The 16,276-nt window shown below is 68.3% G+C and overlaps 1 protein-coding gene and 1 long non-coding RNA gene across 11 annotated transcripts; one reads left to right on the plus strand and one right to left on the minus strand.

Annotated features, from left to right (window-relative positions):
* Positions 1-595: 595 nt before the first annotated feature.
* Positions 596-11,543, plus strand: RBM23 (RNA binding motif protein 23). Of its 9 annotated transcripts, none has more exons than XM_075135299.1 (16): positions 596-693; positions 1,168-1,263; positions 1,412-1,486; positions 2,708-2,755; positions 2,867-2,928; positions 3,230-3,283; positions 3,392-3,532; positions 5,674-5,727; positions 5,797-5,914; positions 6,886-7,038; positions 7,911-8,048; positions 8,866-8,931; positions 9,009-9,204; positions 10,144-10,236; positions 10,677-10,761; positions 11,247-11,543. In XM_075135299.1, the coding sequence occupies exons 2-16, from the start codon at positions 1,228-1,230 to the stop codon at positions 11,248-11,250; spliced, it is 1,323 nt and encodes a 440-aa protein (XP_074991400.1). In that variant the 5' UTR covers positions 596-693; positions 1,168-1,227; the 3' UTR covers positions 11,251-11,543. The 9 variants fall into 9 exon arrangements, with proteins under 9 accessions (XP_074991400.1, XP_074991403.1, XP_074991405.1 ...); XM_075135302.1 differs by having other exon boundaries at positions 2,870-2,928; XM_075135300.1 differs by having other exon boundaries at positions 600-683.
* Positions 6,111-6,860, minus strand: LOC142074597 (uncharacterized). Of its 2 annotated transcripts, XR_012670649.1 has the most exons (4): positions 6,750-6,860; positions 6,386-6,638; positions 6,232-6,354; positions 6,111-6,160 (listed from the first exon to the last, which is right to left on the minus strand). It is a non-coding gene; the product is annotated as an uncharacterized LOC142074597 (long non-coding RNA). The 2 variants fall into 2 exon arrangements; XR_012670648.1 differs by lacking the exon at positions 6,111-6,160 and having other exon boundaries at positions 6,214-6,354.
* Positions 11,544-16,276: the final 4,733 nt, after the last annotated feature.

Here is a 16,276-nt window from a genome sequence, read left to right on the forward strand (position 1 = left end):
GCCATCTTGGAGCGGGGTTGGCGTGAGGGCGGCCATCTTGGCACCTTCTCCGTGGTGACCTCGCCCCCTCGTAGCTCGTTTTGGGGGGGTTGGGGTGGATGTTCCCCCACCCCCCACCTCTGCGGGGCTCGCTGAAGCCGTTTGGGGTGGGGGGAGAGCGGGAGGGCGGCCATTTCCCCCCCAAACCCCGGCGCCATCTTAGGGCAGGCTGCCCCAGGCCCGACTAGGCCGCGTTTCCATGGCGACCGCGCAGGGGAGGGGCGGGGTGACCGCGTTTCCAGGGCGACCGCGCAAGGGGCGGAGCCAACGAAGGAGGGAGGGGGGGTGAGCGCGCTCGGCTCCGCCCACCCGCCGCGCCGCGACCAATCAACCCCCCCCCGCCCTTCCCAACCAATCGCGTCGCCGGCGGTTTTCCCCGCCTCCTCTCCTCGCTTCCCACCAATCAGCGCCGCCGCTTCTTCATCGCCCTCCCCTCTCCCCTCCGCCAGCCAATGGGAAGGGAGCAGAGAGGCGGGGGGGGGGGCGGCGGCCAATGGGCGCGCGGCGGGGGCGGGGCGCGCGGCGCGCCTGCGCGGTGGCGGGGAGGGAGAGACGCGGGGGGGGGGGAAGGTTCTGGAGGCCGCCGCCATCTTAACGCCGCGTCCGGGCCGCCGCCGCCGCCGCCGCCAGCCCAGGGGGGGCCGGTAAGCGCCGGTAATACGTCACACGGCACGGTGATGGCGTCATCGCCGGGGAAGGGGGGGGGGGTCGAGGTGAGGGGGGAGCGGCGGGGAAGGGAAGGGGGGGGGGGAGCGGCGGCGGAGGGAGCTGGGGGGGGGGGAAGCGGGCAGTGCGCATGCGCGGGGCTGCGCCGCCGCCCCGCCGCGAGGGGGCGTGGCTTGGCCGCGAGGGGCGGGGCCTGGCGGCGGCGGGGGTCCCAGGGAGGGGGAGTGACTTGTGCCGCGGGGGGCGGGGCGTGGCTTAGCGGGCGGGGGCGTGGCTTAGGAGGGCGGGGGCGTGGCCTATCGCGCCCCCCCCCACACACACACACGTGGGGAAGGGGCGAGGGGGGCAGCTCGGCTTTTGGGGTGAATTCCGGGGGTTTACGGCTCGGCCTGTGACCTCATCGCCCGGCGGGTGACCTCAGCGCTCGGGCTGTGACCTCATCGCCCCCGCCCCGTTTTCCAGGAGGAGCCCCGCACCCGCGCCAGCGCTCGGGGGGAAGCCCCCCCCCAAGGCGGGCCCGAGATGGAGGCGGGGGGCTCGAACCCGCTGCAGGACCCGGTGAGCCGGGAGGGGGGCGGGACACGGGGACACCAGGGGCATTGTGGGTAAGGGGGGGGGGGCAAGGGGACATGGGGGACGCGGGGCGGGGGAGGGGGACGCGGGGGTCCGAGCTCTGTGTGTCGTCCCCCCGTCACGTGACGACCAGACGGACGCCATGACGTCGGACGACTTCGACATCGTCATCGAGGCCATGCTGGAGGCGCCCTACAAGAAGGAGGAGGTGAGGGGGGGCGGGGGGGGGGCGGCTGAAGGGGGGCGGGGGGCTTCTGAGGGGGGGTGGGGGCTTCTGAGGGGGGTTGGGGGTCACTTAAAGGGGCTTGGGGTCATCTGAAGGGGGGTTGGGGTCATCTGAAGGGGGTTGGGGGCTTCTAAAGGGGGTTGGGGGCTTCTGAAGGGGGTTGGGGGCTTCTAAAGGGGGTTGGGGGCTTCTATAGGGGGTTTGGGGTCACTTAAAGGGGGTTGGGGTCGTCTGAAGGGGGGTTGGGGTCACCTAAAGAGGGTTTGGGGTCACTTAAAGGGGTTTGGGGTCATTTAGAGGGGGTTTGGGGTTGTCTAAAGGGGGTTTGGGGTCATCTAAAGGGAGTTGGGGGCTTCTATAGGGGGTTTGGGGTCACCTAAAGAGGGTTTGGGGTCGTCTAAAGGGGGTTTGGGGTCACTTAAAGGGGTTTGGGATCATTTAGAGGGGGTTTGGGGTTGTCTAAAGGGGGTTGGGGTCATCTAAAGGGGGTTTGGGGGTCACCCAGAGCGGTTTGGGGGTCACCCAGAGGGGGTTGTGGTCTTTTAAGAGGGGTTGGGATCATCTAAGGGGGGTTGGGGGTGACTTAAAGGGGTTCTGGGGTCATTTACAGGGAGTTGGGGTTTTCTGAAAGGGTTTTGGGGTCATCTGAAAGGGGTTGGGGTCTTCTAGAAGGGGTTGGGGTTGTCCAAAGGAGTTTGGGGGTCACCCAGGAGAAGTTGAGGTCTTTTAAAAGGAGTCGGGGTCCTCTAGAGGCGTTTTGGGGTCCTTTAAAGGGGTTTTGGGTCATTTAGAGGGGTTTTAGGGTCCCCCAGAAGGGGTTTGGGTGACCAAAAGGGGGTTGGGGTCCCCTTGAAAGGTTTTAGGAGCCCCTTAGAGTGGGCGGGGGGTGACTGAAGGGGTTTGGGGTCACCTGGAGGGGTTGAGCCCAGCTAAAGGCATTTTGGGGTCACCTAAAGAAGCTTTAGGCACCCCTAAATCGTTTTTGGGGTGATCGGGAGGGATCTTGGGGTGACCTAAAAAGGGTCTGGGGTCACCTGAAGGACCTGGGATTCATCTGAAGTGGCTTTTAGGGCTAAAAGGGCCATTTTGGGGCTGCGTTGGGGCTTTGGGGTCACCCCCGGGGTGGTTTGGGGTCCCCCAAACGCCTTTGGGGTATTTTGGGGGAGGATCTCGGGGTTCTGACGTGTCCCCCCCCCCGTCCAGGCGCAGCCCGGCCCCTCCAAGGTGCAGACGGAGACCCCCGCCGCGCAGGTGAGGCTGGGGGGGACGTTTTGGGGTGCCGGGGGGTGCGGGGGGACGTTTTGGGGTGCCGGGGGGTGTCGTTTTTGGGGGTCTCACTGGTGCCGCCCCCCCCCACCTCAGCAGCCGGCGGAGGAGACGAGCAAAGAGGCCAAGAAGGAGAGCGGGAGCAGCAGCGGGAGCAGGTTTGGGGGGGCCCCGGCGGGGTTTGGGGGGCCCCGGCGGGGTTTGGGGGGGCTCAGGGCACTGGGGGCAGTCCCAGGGCTGCGGCTGGGGGGGGGATTTTGGGGCGATTAAAGGGAATTTAGGAGCAACGGGGGATTTGGGGGGGGGGCGAGAGCCGCGATTGGGGATATTGCGGGGCTTTTTTTGGGGGGATTTAAAGGGTATTGGGGGGCCACGAGGTGAGCAGAGGCTGGGGGGGGTTAGGGGGTGCTGGGGGCGGGGATTTGGGGGTCCCCGTCCCCCCGTCACCCCCCCGTGCAGCAGCAGGAAGAAGAGGAGCCGGAGCCGGAGCCGGAGCCGTGACCACAGACACAGGTGGGGGGGGGTTGGGGGGTCCCCGGGGGGTTTTGGGGGTCCCAAAGGGGTTTTGGGGGTCCCAAAGGGGTTTTGGGGTGACCCTGTGCCCCCCCCCCCCAACAACAGCCGGAGCCGGGACCGGGACAGGGAGCGCCGTCGCCGCAGCCGCAGCCGGGATCGCCGCAGCCGTCACCGCAGCCGCAGCCGGGAGCGCCGGCGGGGGAGCCGCTCCCGCAGCCGGGAACGCCGGCGGGAGGAGCGAGCCCGGTACGCCCTCACCCCCAAACCCCCCCCAGCACCCCGAAATCGCCCCAGGTCCCCCCAGATCCTCCTGCAGAGCCCCGGAATCCCCCCGGATCCCCTGGAATCTCCGTGAAATCCCCCCAGATCCCCCTGAAATGTCCCCAAATCCCCCCAAATCCTCTCTAAATCCCCCCAAATCCTCTCTAAATCCCCCCGAAACTTCCCTAAAGCCCCCCAAAATCCCAGACACCCCCAAATCCCTCTAAATCCCCTCAAAATCCCTCCAAAGCCCTTGAAATCCCCACAAAATCCCCCCCAAATCCTCCCCAGATCCCCCCAAAACCCCCCTAAAATCCCTGAAATCCCCACGAAATCCCCCCCGAATCCCCCTCAGTGCCCCCAAAGTCCCCCAAATCCCCCCCAAACTCCCCGAAATCCCCCCGAAATCCTCTCAAATCCCCCCAAATCCTCTCTAGATCTCCCCCAACCCCCCCCAGATCCCCCAAAACCCCCCCCAAATCCCCCAAATTCTCCCCAAATGCCCCTCAAATCATCCTAAATCCCCCAGGTCTCCCCCAAATCCCCCTGAATACCCTCAAAATTTTTCCAACCCCTCCGAAATTCTCCAAAGCCCCCCAAAATCCCCCTCAATGCCCCCAAAGTCCCCCAAATCCCCCCCAAACTCCCCCTAAATCCCCCCAAATCCTCTCTAAATCCCTCCCAAATCCACCAAAGCCCCCCCGGATCCCGCAAAACACCCCCAAATCCCCCCAAATCCCCCAGATTCTCCCCAAATGCCACTCAAATCATTCGCAATCCCCCAAATATCCCCAAAATCGCCCTAAGCACCCCCAGAATTTCTCCAAACCCCCCAAACTCGTCCAAAGCCCCCCAAAATCCCCTAAAGCCCCCCCAAATCCCCCCAAAACACCCCCAAAGCCCCCCAAAACACCCCCACATCCTCCCCAAATCTCCTCCAAGTCACCCTAAACCCCCCAAATCCCCCCAAAACCCCTGAAATCCCCCCAGAGCCCCCCCAGATCCCCCAGAACACCCCCAAAGCCCCCCAAAACACCCCCAGATCCTCCCCAAATCTCCTCCAAGTCGCCTTACATCCCCAAATCCCCCTAAATCCCCCCCAAAATCCCCCCAAAACCCCTGGACTCCCCCCCAAATCCCCCTCAATGCCCGCAAGTCCCCTCAAATCTCCCTGAAATCTCTCCAAATGCTCTCTAAATCCCCCCCAAATCCCCCAGAGCCCCCCCAGATCCCCCAAAACACCCCCAAAACCCCCCAAAACACCCCCAAAACCCCCCAAAACACCCCCACATCCTCCCCAAATCTCCTCCAAGTCGCCTTACATCCCCCAAATCCCCCTAAATCCCCCCCAAAATCCCCCCAAACCCCCTGAAATCCCCCCAGAGCCCCCCCAGATCCCCCAAAACACCCCCAAAACCCCCCGAAACACCCCCCGATCCTCCCCAAATCTCCTCCAAGTCGCCTTACATCCCCAAATCCCCCTAAATCCCCCCCAAAATCCCCCCCAAACCCCCCGGACTCCCCCCCAAATCCCCCTCAAGGCCCCCAAGTTCCCTCAAATCTCCCTGAAATCTCTCCAAATGCTCTCTAAATCCCCCCCAAATCCCCCAGAGCCCCCCCCGATCCCCCAAAACACCCCCAAAACCCCCCAAAACACCCCCAGATCCTCCCCAAATCTCCTCCAAGTCGCCTTACATCCCCAAATCCCCCTAAATCCCCCCCAAAATCCCCCCAAACCCCCTGAAATCCCCCCAGAGCCCCCCCAGATCCCCCCAAACACCCCCAAAACCCCCCAAAACACCCCCACATCCTTCCCAAATCTGCTCCAAGTCACCTTACATCCCCAAATCCCCCTAAATCCCCCCCAAAATCCCCCCAAACCCCCTGAAATCCCCCCAGAGCCCCCCCAGATCCCCCAAAACACCCCCACATCCTTCCCAAATCTCCTCCAAGTCACCTTACATCCCCAAATCCCCCTAAATCCCCCCCAAAATCCCCCCCAAACCCCTGAAATCCCCCCCAAATCCCCCTCAGCGCCCCCCAATCCCCCCCAAATCCCCCCAAATCCCCCCAAACCCTCTCTAAACCCCCCCGCCCCCCCCCGCTGACCCCCTCCTCCCCTCCAGGCGCCGCTTCGGCCACAGCAAGAGCCCCCTCTACCGGGAGAAGAGCCCCGTGCGGTGAGTGGGGGGCCGGGGGGGGGCCGCGGGGCCGCCGGCGGGGGGTGACGTCCCCCCTGGCGTCCCCAGGGAGCCCCTGGGCAGCCTCAGCCCCGAGGAGCGGGACGCCCGCACCGTCTTCTGCATGCAGCTGGCCGCCCGCATCCGGCCCCGCGACCTGGAGGACTTCTTCTCCGCCGTCGGCAAGGTCAGGCCGCCCCCTCCCGGCGTCTCCGGCCACCTCCTGGCCTCTGCCGGGGGCCACCACCACCTCCGCGGGGCCACCACCACCTCCGCGGGGCCACCACCACCTCCGTGGGGCCACCACCACCTCCGTGGGGCCACCAGCCATCTCCTGTCCCTCCTCACAGTGCCACCACCACCTCCTTGGGGCCGCCACCCATCCACGTCCCTCTCCATGGGGCCACCACCACCTCCGTGGGGCCACCACCACCTCCGCAGGGCCACCACCACCTCCGCGGGGCCACCACCCATCCACGTCCCTCTCCATGGGGCCACCACCACCTCCGCGGGGCCACCACCCATCCACGTCCCTCTCCATGGGGCCACCACCACCTCCGTGGGGCCACCACCCATCCCACGTCCCTCTCCATGGGGCCACCACCACCTCCGTGGGGCCACCACCACCTCCTGTCCCTTGTCACAGTGCCACCACCACCTCCGTGGGGCCACCACCCATCCCACGTCCCTCTCCATGGGGCCACCACCACCTCCGTGGGGCCACCACCACCTCCATGGGGCCACCACCACCTCCGTGGGGCCACCACCACCTCCATGGGGCCACCACCACCTCCGTGGGGCCACCATCAACCCCATGTTCCTCTCCATGGGGCCACCACCACCTCCATGGGGCCACCACCACCTCCGTGGGGCCACCACCACCTCCGTGGGGCCACCACCCATCCACATCGCTCTCCATGGTGCCACCACCACCTCCATGGGGCCACCACCGCCTCCGTGGGGCCACCATCAACCCCATGTTCCTCTCCACGGTGCTGCCACCACCTCCGTAGGGCCACCACCACTTCCATGGGGCCACCACCACCTCCACGGTGCCACCACCCATCCCATGTCCCTCTCCGTGGGGCCACCACCACCTCCGCGGTGCCACCACCACCTCCGCGGTGCCGCCGCCAGCTGGGTGTGTCCCCCCCCCAGGTGCGGGACGTCCGCATCATCTCGGACCGCAACTCGCGGCGCTCCAAGGGCATCGCCTACGTGGAGTTCTGCGAGATCCAGTCGGTGCCCTTGGCCATCGGCCTGACCGGCCAGCGCCTCCTCGGGGTCCCCATCATCGTCCAGGCCTCCCAGGTGGGCTGGGGGTCCCCCGGGGGGTCCTCAAGGGGTTGACGGGGGGTTTTGGGGGGCTGAGGGGGGGTTCTGGTGGGGTTTGGGGGGGTTCTGGTGGGGTTTGGGGGGTTCTCGTGGGGTTTGGGGGGGTTCTGGTGGGGTTTGGGAAGGTTCTGGTGGGGTTTGGGGGATTCTTGTGGGGTTTGGGGGCTTCTGGTGGGGTTTGGGGGGGTTCTCGGGGGGTTTGGGGGGTTCTGGTGGGGTTTGGGGGATTCTTGTGGGGTTTGGGGGGTTTTTGTGGGGTTTGGGAGGGTTCTGGTGGGGTTTGGGGGGTTCTCGGGGGGTTTGGGGGGTTCTGGTGGGGTTTGGGGGATTCTTGTGGGGTTTGGGGGGTTCTTGTGGGGTTTGGGAAGGTTCTGGTGGGGTTTGGGGGATTCTTGTGGGGTTTGGGAGGGTTCTGGTGGGGTTTGAGGGGGTTCTGGTGGGGTTTGGGGGGTTCTGGTGGGGTTTGGGAAGGTTCTGGTGGGGTTTGGGGGGTTCTGGTGGGGTTTGGGGGGGTTCTGGTGGGGTTTGGGGGGTTCTTGTGGGGTTTGGGGGGGTTCTGGTGGGGTTTGGGGGGTTCTGGTGGGGTTTGGGGGGGCTCTCGTGGGGTTTATGGGGTTCTCATGGGTTTTGGGGGGCTCTTGTGGGGTTTGGGGGTCCTGTGGGGTTTTGGGGGGCTCTCATGGGCTTTGGGGGCCCTGTGGGGCCTCCCTTGTGGGCCACGGTTCTGGTGGACCCAGGCGGAGCTGGGGTCCCCGTGGATTTTGGGGCCACCGCCAGAGGGTTGAGGGTGTCCAGGGAGGGGGGGGGAGCTGGGGGTCCCCAAGGCCCCCCTCACCCCACCCCCCCAGGCGGAGAAGAACCGGCTGGCGGCCATGGCCAACAACCTGCAGAAGGGCAGCGGGGGCCCCATGCGCCTCTACGTGGGCTCCCTCCACTGCAACATCACCAAGGAGATGCTGCGGGGCATCTTCGAGCCCTTCGGCAAGGTGGGGCGGGGCCGGGGCGGGGCCGGGGGCGGGGCTGGGGGACACGGGGACAGGGTTGGGTCATGGGGGTGGGTTTGAGGGGACGTGGGGACCCAGTTGGGTCATGGGGATGGGGGTTGGGGGACACGGTTGGGTGATGGGGACCCAGTTGGGTCATGGGGACCCAGTTGGGTCATGGGGATGGGGGTTGGGGGACACGGTTGGGTGATGGGGACCCAGTTGGGTGATGGGGACCCAGTTGGGTCATGGGGACCCAGTTGGGTGGATGTAGGGACCCAGTTGGGTCATGGGGATGGGGGTTGGGGGACATGGTTGGGTCATGGGGTGGCATTGGGTGGACGTGGGGACAGGGTTGGGTCATGGGGGTGGGGTTGGGGGACCCAGTTGGGTCAGGGGGACCCAGTTGGGTCATGGGGGCACAGTTGGGTGGACGTAGGGACACGGTTGGGTCATGGGGATGAGTTTGGGGGACAGGGTTGGGTCATGGAGATGGGGTTGGGTCGTGGGGATGGGGTTGAGGGACCCAGTTGGGTCACGGGATGGCATTGGGTGGACGTGGGGACCCAGTTGGGTCATGGGGATGGGTTTGGGGGACACGGTTGGGTCAGGGGGTCACGGTTGGGTCATGGGGATGGGGTTGAGGGACCTGGTTGGGTCATGGGGTCACGGTTGGGTCATGGCGATGGAGTTGGGGGGACACAGGGACAGGGTTGGGTCACGGGGACAGGTCTGGGGGGACGTGGGGCCTCAGCGACGCCCTGAGGACCACGGGGACCCATTTTGGGCCCCACCTTGCCCACTCTCCCCCCCCCCCCAGATCGACAGCATCGTCCTGATGCGGGACCCCGACACCGGCCAATCCAAGGGCTACGGCTTCATCACGGTGAGCCCCTCCCCCACCGCGCGTGTCCCCCACCCCACCCCACCCCCCTGACCCCCGTCTCCCTCTGTCCCCCCCAGTTTGCGGAGGCCGAGTGCGCCCGGCGGGCGCTGGAGCAGCTCAACGGCTTCGAGCTGGCCGGCCGCCCCATGCGGGTGGGGCAGGTGACCGAGCGCCTGGACGGCACCACCGACATCACCTTCCCCGAGGGCAGCGAGGACGTCGAGCTGGTGGGGGCCACCGGCCGCCTTCAGCTGATGGCCAAGCTGGCCGAAGGTGGGGGGGCGCTTCAGGAGGCATCTGGGGGGGTTTCAGGAGGTTCTTAAGGGGCTGGGGGAGCACAAGGAGGCATCTGGGGGAGCTTCAGGAGGTCCATATGGGGTTGGAGGCGCTTCAGGAGGCATCTGGGGGGGCTTCAGGAGGTCGTTATGGGGCTGGGGGTGCTCCAGGAGGCATCTGGGGGGGCTTCAGGAGGTCGTTGTGGGGCTGGGGGCGCTCCAGGAGGCATCTGGGGGGGCTTCAGGAGGTCATTATGGGGCTGGGGGGGCTTCAGGAGGCATCTGGGGGGGCTTCAGGAGGTCGTTATGGGGCTGGGGGGGCTTCAGGAGGTCATTATGGGGCTGGGGGGGCTTCAGGAGGCATCTGGGGGGGCTTCAGGAGGTCGTTGTGGGGCTGGGGGCGCTCCAGGAGGCATCTGGGGGGGCTTCAGGAGGTCCTTAAGGGGCTGGGGGGGCTTTAGGAGACATCTGGGGGGGCTTCAGGAGGTCATTATGGGGCTGGGGGGGCTCCAGGAGGCATCTGGGGGGGCTTCAGGAGGTCCATATGGGGCTGGGGGGGCTTTAGGAGACATCTGGGGGGGCTTCAGGAGGTCGTTATGGGGCTGGGGGGGCTTCAGGAGGCATCTGGGGGGGCTTCAGGAGGTCCATATGGGGCTGGGGGGGCTTCAGGAGGCATCTGGGGGGGCTTCAGGAGGTCATTATGGGGCTGGGGGGGCTTCAGGAGGCATCTGGGGGGGCTTCAGGAGGTCGTTATGGGGCTGGGGGGGCTTCAGGAGGCATCTGGGGGGGCTTCAGGAGGTCATTATGGGGCTGGGGGGGCTTCAGGAGGCATCTGGGGGGCTCCAGGAGGTCGTTGTGGGGCGGGGGCGGCTGGGGGTGCCCTGGGGGTCCCGTGGGCGCCCCTGCCCCACGGCGTCCCCCCCCCCGTCCCCCCCAGGCTCGGGGCTGCAGCTGCCCAGCACGGCCCAGGCCGCCCTCCAGCTCAACGGGGCCCTGCCCCTGGGGGCCCTCAACCCCGCCGCCCTCACCGGTACGGGGGGTCCCGGGGGGCTGGGGGGGTTTGGGGGGTCCTTGGGGGTTTGGGGGGGCCCCCGGGGGGGGGTTGGGGGTCCCTGGGGGTCTCTGGGGGGGGTTTGGGGGGGAGTTGGGGGTTTGGGGGGGTCCCTGGGGGTCTCTGGGAGGGGTTTGGGGGGTCCTTGGAAGTTTGGGGGGGTCTCTGGGGGGGGTTGGGGGGTCCCTGGGGGTCTCTGGGCGGGGGTTGAGGGGGAGTTGGGGGTTTGGGGGGGCCCCTGGGGGGTTTGGAGGTCCCTGGGGGGGTCTGTGAGGGTGGTTGGGGGGGGTCCCTGGGGAGCAAGGGGGGGTCCCTGGGGGGGGGGATTGGGGGGTCCCTTGGGGTTTGGGGGGCTGGGGGGGTCCGAGGGGGTTTGGGGGGCCCCGCGCAGGGCAGCCCCCCAAGTGCCGCCCCCCCAGCCCTGAGCCCGGCGCTGAACCTGGCCTCCCAGACGCTGGCCTCCCAGTGCCTGCAGCTCTCGGGGCTCTTCACCCCCCAGACCATGTGAGGGCGGGGCCGCGCGGGGGCGGGGCCGCGCGGGGGGCGGGGCCCGGCCGGGGGGCGGGGCCCGGCCGGTGGGGCGGGGCCGCGGGCGAAGGGGTGGGGCCTGGGGTGGGCGCCATCCTGCACGATGGGGCTGTGGAGCAAGTGCGAGGGGGCGTGGCTTCGGGTGGGGGCGTGGTCTGGCGGGTGGGTGTGGTCTGGGATGGGGCGGGGCCGGGAGCAGGCACCTGGCTGCGGGGGGGGGGGGGGGAGGGCGGTGCTGGGTTGCTGGGGGGCGTGGCTTCAGGCACGAGGGCGTGGGCTGGGGAGGGGGAGTGGCCTGCAGGCCAGGGGGCGGGGCCTGGAGCCAGCCTCCGCCTCCATGGTAAGGGTAGAGCTGGGCTGCTGGGGGGGCGGGGCTTGCGTTCAGGGGCGGGGCTTGGTTTGGGGGTGTGGCCTAGGTCTGGGGGCGTGGCTTAACCTCTCCCCCCCCTCCTCTCCCGCAGGTAACACGGTCCCACCCCCCCTGCCGGGGGGCCCCGCCCCCCCTCCGCCCGGCCCCGCCCCCGAGCCCTGCTGCCTCCGCCCCCTGGCGGGGCGTTGGGGCGGGGCCGGGCGTGGGGGCGGGGCCAGCGGCGGCCCCGCCCCCTCCGCCCCTCCCCTCCCCCCCCCTCCCCCCGTCGCCGGCTCCGGGTTTTTTTGGGGTTTTTTTTTTGGTTTCTTCTCCTTTTTTGGGTTTTTTTTTGTTGTTTTTGTTTCTTTATCGGAATCGAAATAAAAAAACCACAAAAACGGCCCCCAAAGGCCCCGCCCCCGCCCCCTCCCTGCCCCGCCCCCTCGCCGCTAACGAACCAGGCGCTCGTTACCAGGCAGCCAAGGCTTTATTGGAGGCCACGCCCCCTCCCAAGATGGCCGCCGGGGGCGTGGTCAGGGAAGCGGGCATGCAGGTACCGCCCCTTTAGGGGGGCTCTTAAAGGGCCGGCGCGCGGCGGACATTCGGCTGTCGGTGGGTCGGAGGTCGGGAGGGCGGGGCCGCCTTAAAGGGGAGGGGCTGTGAAAGGGGGTGGGGCTTCCTCCGGGTGGGAGGGCCCCGCGGAAGGAAGCGCCGCCCCTTTAAGAGGCTCTTAAAGGGGGAAGGGGGCCCGGCGCGGAGGGCGGGAAACGCCGCCGCCCCTTTAAAGCTTCAAGGGGAAGCGGGCGGTGGGCGGGGCTGCTGGAGGGGCGGGGCTATGCGCGTCTTAAAGGGACAGTGCCATGCAATGGGAGGTGGGGCCCACCCTGCTGTCAAGGCGCGGTGGTCTTAAAGTGGCCATGCTGCTCTTAAAGGGGCAATGCTGGGTTTAACGGGGCCATGCCGCTCTTAAAGGGGCAATGCCATTCTGAAAGGCGCAATGGCAGTGGTGGGCAGTGCTGCTCTTAAAGGGGCAATGCCGGTCTTCAAGGGGCGATGCTCTTCAAGGGGCGATGCTCTTCAAGGGGCGATGCTCTTCAAGGGGCGATGCTCTTAAAGGCGCAGTGCTCTTAAAGGGACAATGCTCTTAAAGGGGCAGCGCCACTCCTTGGGGGGGGCAGCCCCACCCCATCCTTTAAAGGGGCCATGCCACCCCGCCCTTAAAGGGCCAGCGCGCTCAGAGGGCGGAGAGGTCGCTGCAGGACTTGGAGCGCTGCCGGGCCAGCGGCACGAGGCCGGCGAAGAAGCGCTTGGCCCGGCCGGTGAGGCTGCGGCGACGGCGGGGTGGGGGGAGGCGCCCTTCCTCCTCCTCCTCCTCCTCCTCCTCCTCCTCCGCCCCGGGGGGTGCCGGGGGGGCGCGGAGGCGGCGGCGGCGCTGGCGGTGGAGCCGGGCCTGGCGCACGGCGGCCTGGAAGAGCTCCTCGGTGCGATGGCGGAGGGCGGCCGAGGTCTCGATGTGTTGGCAGCCCAGGACGGCCGCCAGCCCCCGCGCCTCTGGGGGGGGACAGGGGGGCCCGTTGGGGGGGGGGCGTGGGGGGGGGGGACTGGGGAGCCACTGGGGGGGACTGGGGAGCCACTGGGGGGGTCCCGGGGGGGCTCTCACCGCGGGGGGTGACCTGCCGGGCGCGGGCCAGGTCGCTCTTGTTGCCGACGAGGATGAGGGGGGCCGGGGGAGCCCCCCCCTGCCCCCCCCGGGCGCCGGGGCCCAGCCGGGAGAAGGAGCCGCGGTCGCTGACGGCGAAGACCAGCAGCACCGCGTCCGCCCCGCCCGCCGCCTGCCGGCGCGCCCCCTCGTTTGCATGGCCACGCCCCCGAGTGGGCACGGACACGCCCCCTCGTTTGCATGGGCACGCCCCCCCCCGCATGCCCCCCGCCCCCCCCCCCCGCCCCAAGCAACGCCACGTGGGCCGCAGAGCGGGCAGCAGCCTCGTTTGCATAGCCCCGCCCCTCGCTCGCACGGCCCCGCCCCTCGCTCGCACGGCCCCGCCCCTCGCTCGCACGGCCCCGCCCCCAGCGCGCCGCCCATCTCGCCGTGACGCTCGCCCTCCCCCGGCGCCCAGACCTCATTTGCATAAGCCCGCCCCTCCCCTCGAAGGTGGCCACGCCCCCCCTTCGCCTGCGCGGCCGCGCCCTCCCGGCTGCGTTTGCATAGCCACGCCCCTCTTCCCGGCTGCCGCCTCATTTGCATGCCGAGCCCCGCCTTGGCCGTCATGCCCCGCCCCTTCGCCACGCCCCCTGATCTGCATGCAGCGCCGCCGCCCCGCCCCCGGGGACCGAATTTGCATGCCAGGCCCCGCCTCCCCGTGCCCGATTCCAGCGTGCGGCTCTTCGTCTCATTTGCATGGCGGGTCCCGCCCCTTCGTTTGCATGTTGCGCCCCACCCACCCCCTTCATTTGCATGTAAAGCGCCGCCCCGCCCTCATTTGCGTTTAAAGCGAACGTGAAGCGTCACCCTCATTTGCGTGGAGAGAACCGTCTCATTTGCATGTCAAGCACCGCCCCCTCATTTGCATCGAGCAGCCGCATCTCATTTGCGTGTCGAGCATCACCCTTCGTTTGCATCTATGAATCCCCGCCCCCTCATTTGCATGCAAAAGCCAAGGTCGATTTGCACGCCAGCCCCGTTTGGCCGCGAAGCCCCGCCCCCTCCCATTTGCATAAAGCGGCACGCGCGCGCTCTCATTTGCATCCCCGGCCCCGCCTCCCTCCCCGCTCATTTGCATGCCGCCCCCGCCCTCCCAGCCTGCCCCGCGCCCGCCCCCGGCCGCCTCATTTGCATCCTGCCGCTGCCGCCCGCCCCCGCCCGCCCCCGCCATTTGCATACATTAGCATAAAGCCCCGCCCCCCACCTGCTCCTCGTCGTCGTCGTAGAGCACCAGGGCGGCCGGGGCCCCGTCCACCCGCAGGCGCCGCTCCCGGGGGGGCTCTGGGGGGGGGCTGGCACCCCGAAACCCCCAACCCCCCCCAAACCCCCCCCGGGACCCCCCCAACTTGGGGACCCCCCCGCCCAATATCTGGGACCCTCCCCAAAACCACCCTGGGGACCCCCCCCCCCCCCATCGCCCAAGGGAACCCCCCCAACCCCCTCAGGACCCCCCCCAAATCTCTCAGGGACCCCCCAACCCCCTCAGGACCCCCCCCAAATCTCTCAGGGACCCCCCAAAGCCCCTCAGGGCCCCCCCAAACCCCCCCAGGGACCCCCAAAACCCCCTCAAGGCCCCCCCAACCCCCCCAGGAGCCCCAAAACCCCCCAGGGACCCCCAAAACCCCCCCAGCCCCCCCTCAAACCCCCTCAGGGCCCCCCCAGCCCCCCCCCAAACCCCCCCAGGGACCCCCAAACCCCCTCAGGGCCCCCCCAGCCCCCCCAGGGACCCCCAAAACCCCTCAGGGCCCCCCCCCAGACCCCTCAGGGCCCCCCCAGCCCCCCCAGGGCCCCCCCAAACCCCCCCAGCCCCCCCTCAAACCCCCTCAGGGCCCCCCCAGCCCCCCCCCCCAAATCCCACGGGGGCCCCCAAATCCCGGGGGGGGTCCCCCCAAACTCACCGGGCCCCTCGTGGTGCGGGGGGGGGGTCCCGGGGGGGCCGGGCCAGGCGAAGGCGCGGGCCAGGCTGCTCTTGCCCACCCCGGGGGGGCCCCGCAGGACGGCGCGGAGGGGGGGGGACCCCGGGGGGGACCCCGGGGGGGACCCCGGCTCCATGGGGGGGGCTGGGGGGGGAGGGAGGGATGGAGGGGTGTCCCCCCGCCGCTCTCCAGTACGGCCCAGTGCCTCCCAGTGCCCCCCAGTGACCCCCCCCAGTACGGCCCAGTGCCCCCCAGTGCCTCCCAGTCCCTCCCAGTTTATCCCAATCCCCCCCAAGTCCCTTCCAGTTCATCCCAGTCCCCCTCCGAGTCCATCCCAGTCCATCCCGGTCCCCCCTAGTCCCATCCTAGTCCCTCCCAGTCCCTCCCAGTCCCATCCCAATCCATCCCAGTCCCCTCCCAGTCCCCCCCAGTCCATCCCAGTCCCCTCCCAGTCCATCCCAGTCCCCCCCAGTCCCTCCCAGTCCCTCACAGTACATCCCAGTCCCATCCCAGTCCCCTCCCAATCTATCCCAGTCCCATCCCAGTACCTCCCAGTCCCTCCCAGTCCATCCCAGTCCCATCCCAGTCCCTCCCAGTCCCTCACAGTCCCCCTCCCAGTGCCTCCCAGTCCCATCCCAATCCCCCCCAGTCCCCCCCAGTCCCTCACAGTGCCTCCCAGTCCCTCCCAGTACATCCCAGTCCCATCCCAGTCCCTCCCAATCCATCCCAATCCCATCCCAGTTCCTCCCAGTCCATCCCAGTCCCCCTCCCAGTGCCTCCCAGTCCCATCCCAGTCTCCCCCAGTCCCCCCCCGGTCCCTCCCAGTGCCTCCCAGTCCCCCCCAGTCCTTCCCAGTACATCCCAGTACATCCCAGTATCCCCCAGCGCCACCTGCGGGACGGATCCGGCGCTGCCCGCGTCCGCGCGGCTCCCCGCAGCCAAGCCCCGCCCCCCCGGCTCCGCCCCCTCCGCACGTCACTCCCTCGAGAAGGGGTGGAGCCACTCCAGGACCCGCCCCCCCCCTCCCCGCCCTCTTAAAGGGGCAAGGGCGGGGCGGCGTTTCCCCTTTAAGGTTTGACTATAGGGAGAAAGAAGGGGAGGGGCTTGTCTGATAGGGGCGTGGTCTGGGGGAAGGGGCGGGGACAAAGCAGGCCCCGCCCCAAAGGAGGCTGGGGGCCCTGATCAGCCCCCGAGGGCTCGGAGGGACCCACAGATGCCCCGGGGGTCCCCAAATACCCCATGGGGGACCCCTAAATACCTATAGGGACCCCAAATACCCCATGGGGACCCCAAATACCTATAGGGACCCCAAATACCCCATGGGGGACCCCTAAATACCTATAGGGACCCCAAATACCCTTATAGACACCCCAAATACCCCATGGGGGACCCCTAAATACCTATAGGGACCCCAAATACCCTTATAGACACCCCAAATACCCCATGGGGGACCCCTAAATACCTATAGGGACCCCAAATACCCCATAGGGGCCCCAAATACCCCATGGGGGACCCCTAAATACC

This window comes from Calonectris borealis, chromosome 38 (genome assembly GCF_964195595.1).
Source record: "Calonectris borealis chromosome 38, bCalBor7.hap1.2, whole genome shotgun sequence".
Taxonomy (NCBI): domain Eukaryota; kingdom Metazoa; phylum Chordata; class Aves; order Procellariiformes; family Procellariidae; genus Calonectris; species Calonectris borealis.

What these genes read in the sequence shown, in the direction of transcription:
- RBM23 (XM_075135299.1), top strand. Translation starts at nt 1,228, where the DNA reads ATGGAGGCGGGGGGCTCGAACCCGCTGCAGGACCCG. An exon ending in CGGGAGAAGAGCCCCGTGCG is followed by an intron (nt 5,728 to 5,796) that starts GTGAGTGGGGGG and finishes TGGCGTCCCCAG; the next exon opens with GGAGCCCCTGGGCAGCCTCA. An exon ending in TCATCGTCCAGGCCTCCCAG is followed by an intron (nt 7,039 to 7,910) that starts GTGGGCTGGGGG and finishes CCACCCCCCCAG; the next exon opens with GCGGAGAAGAACCGGCTGGC.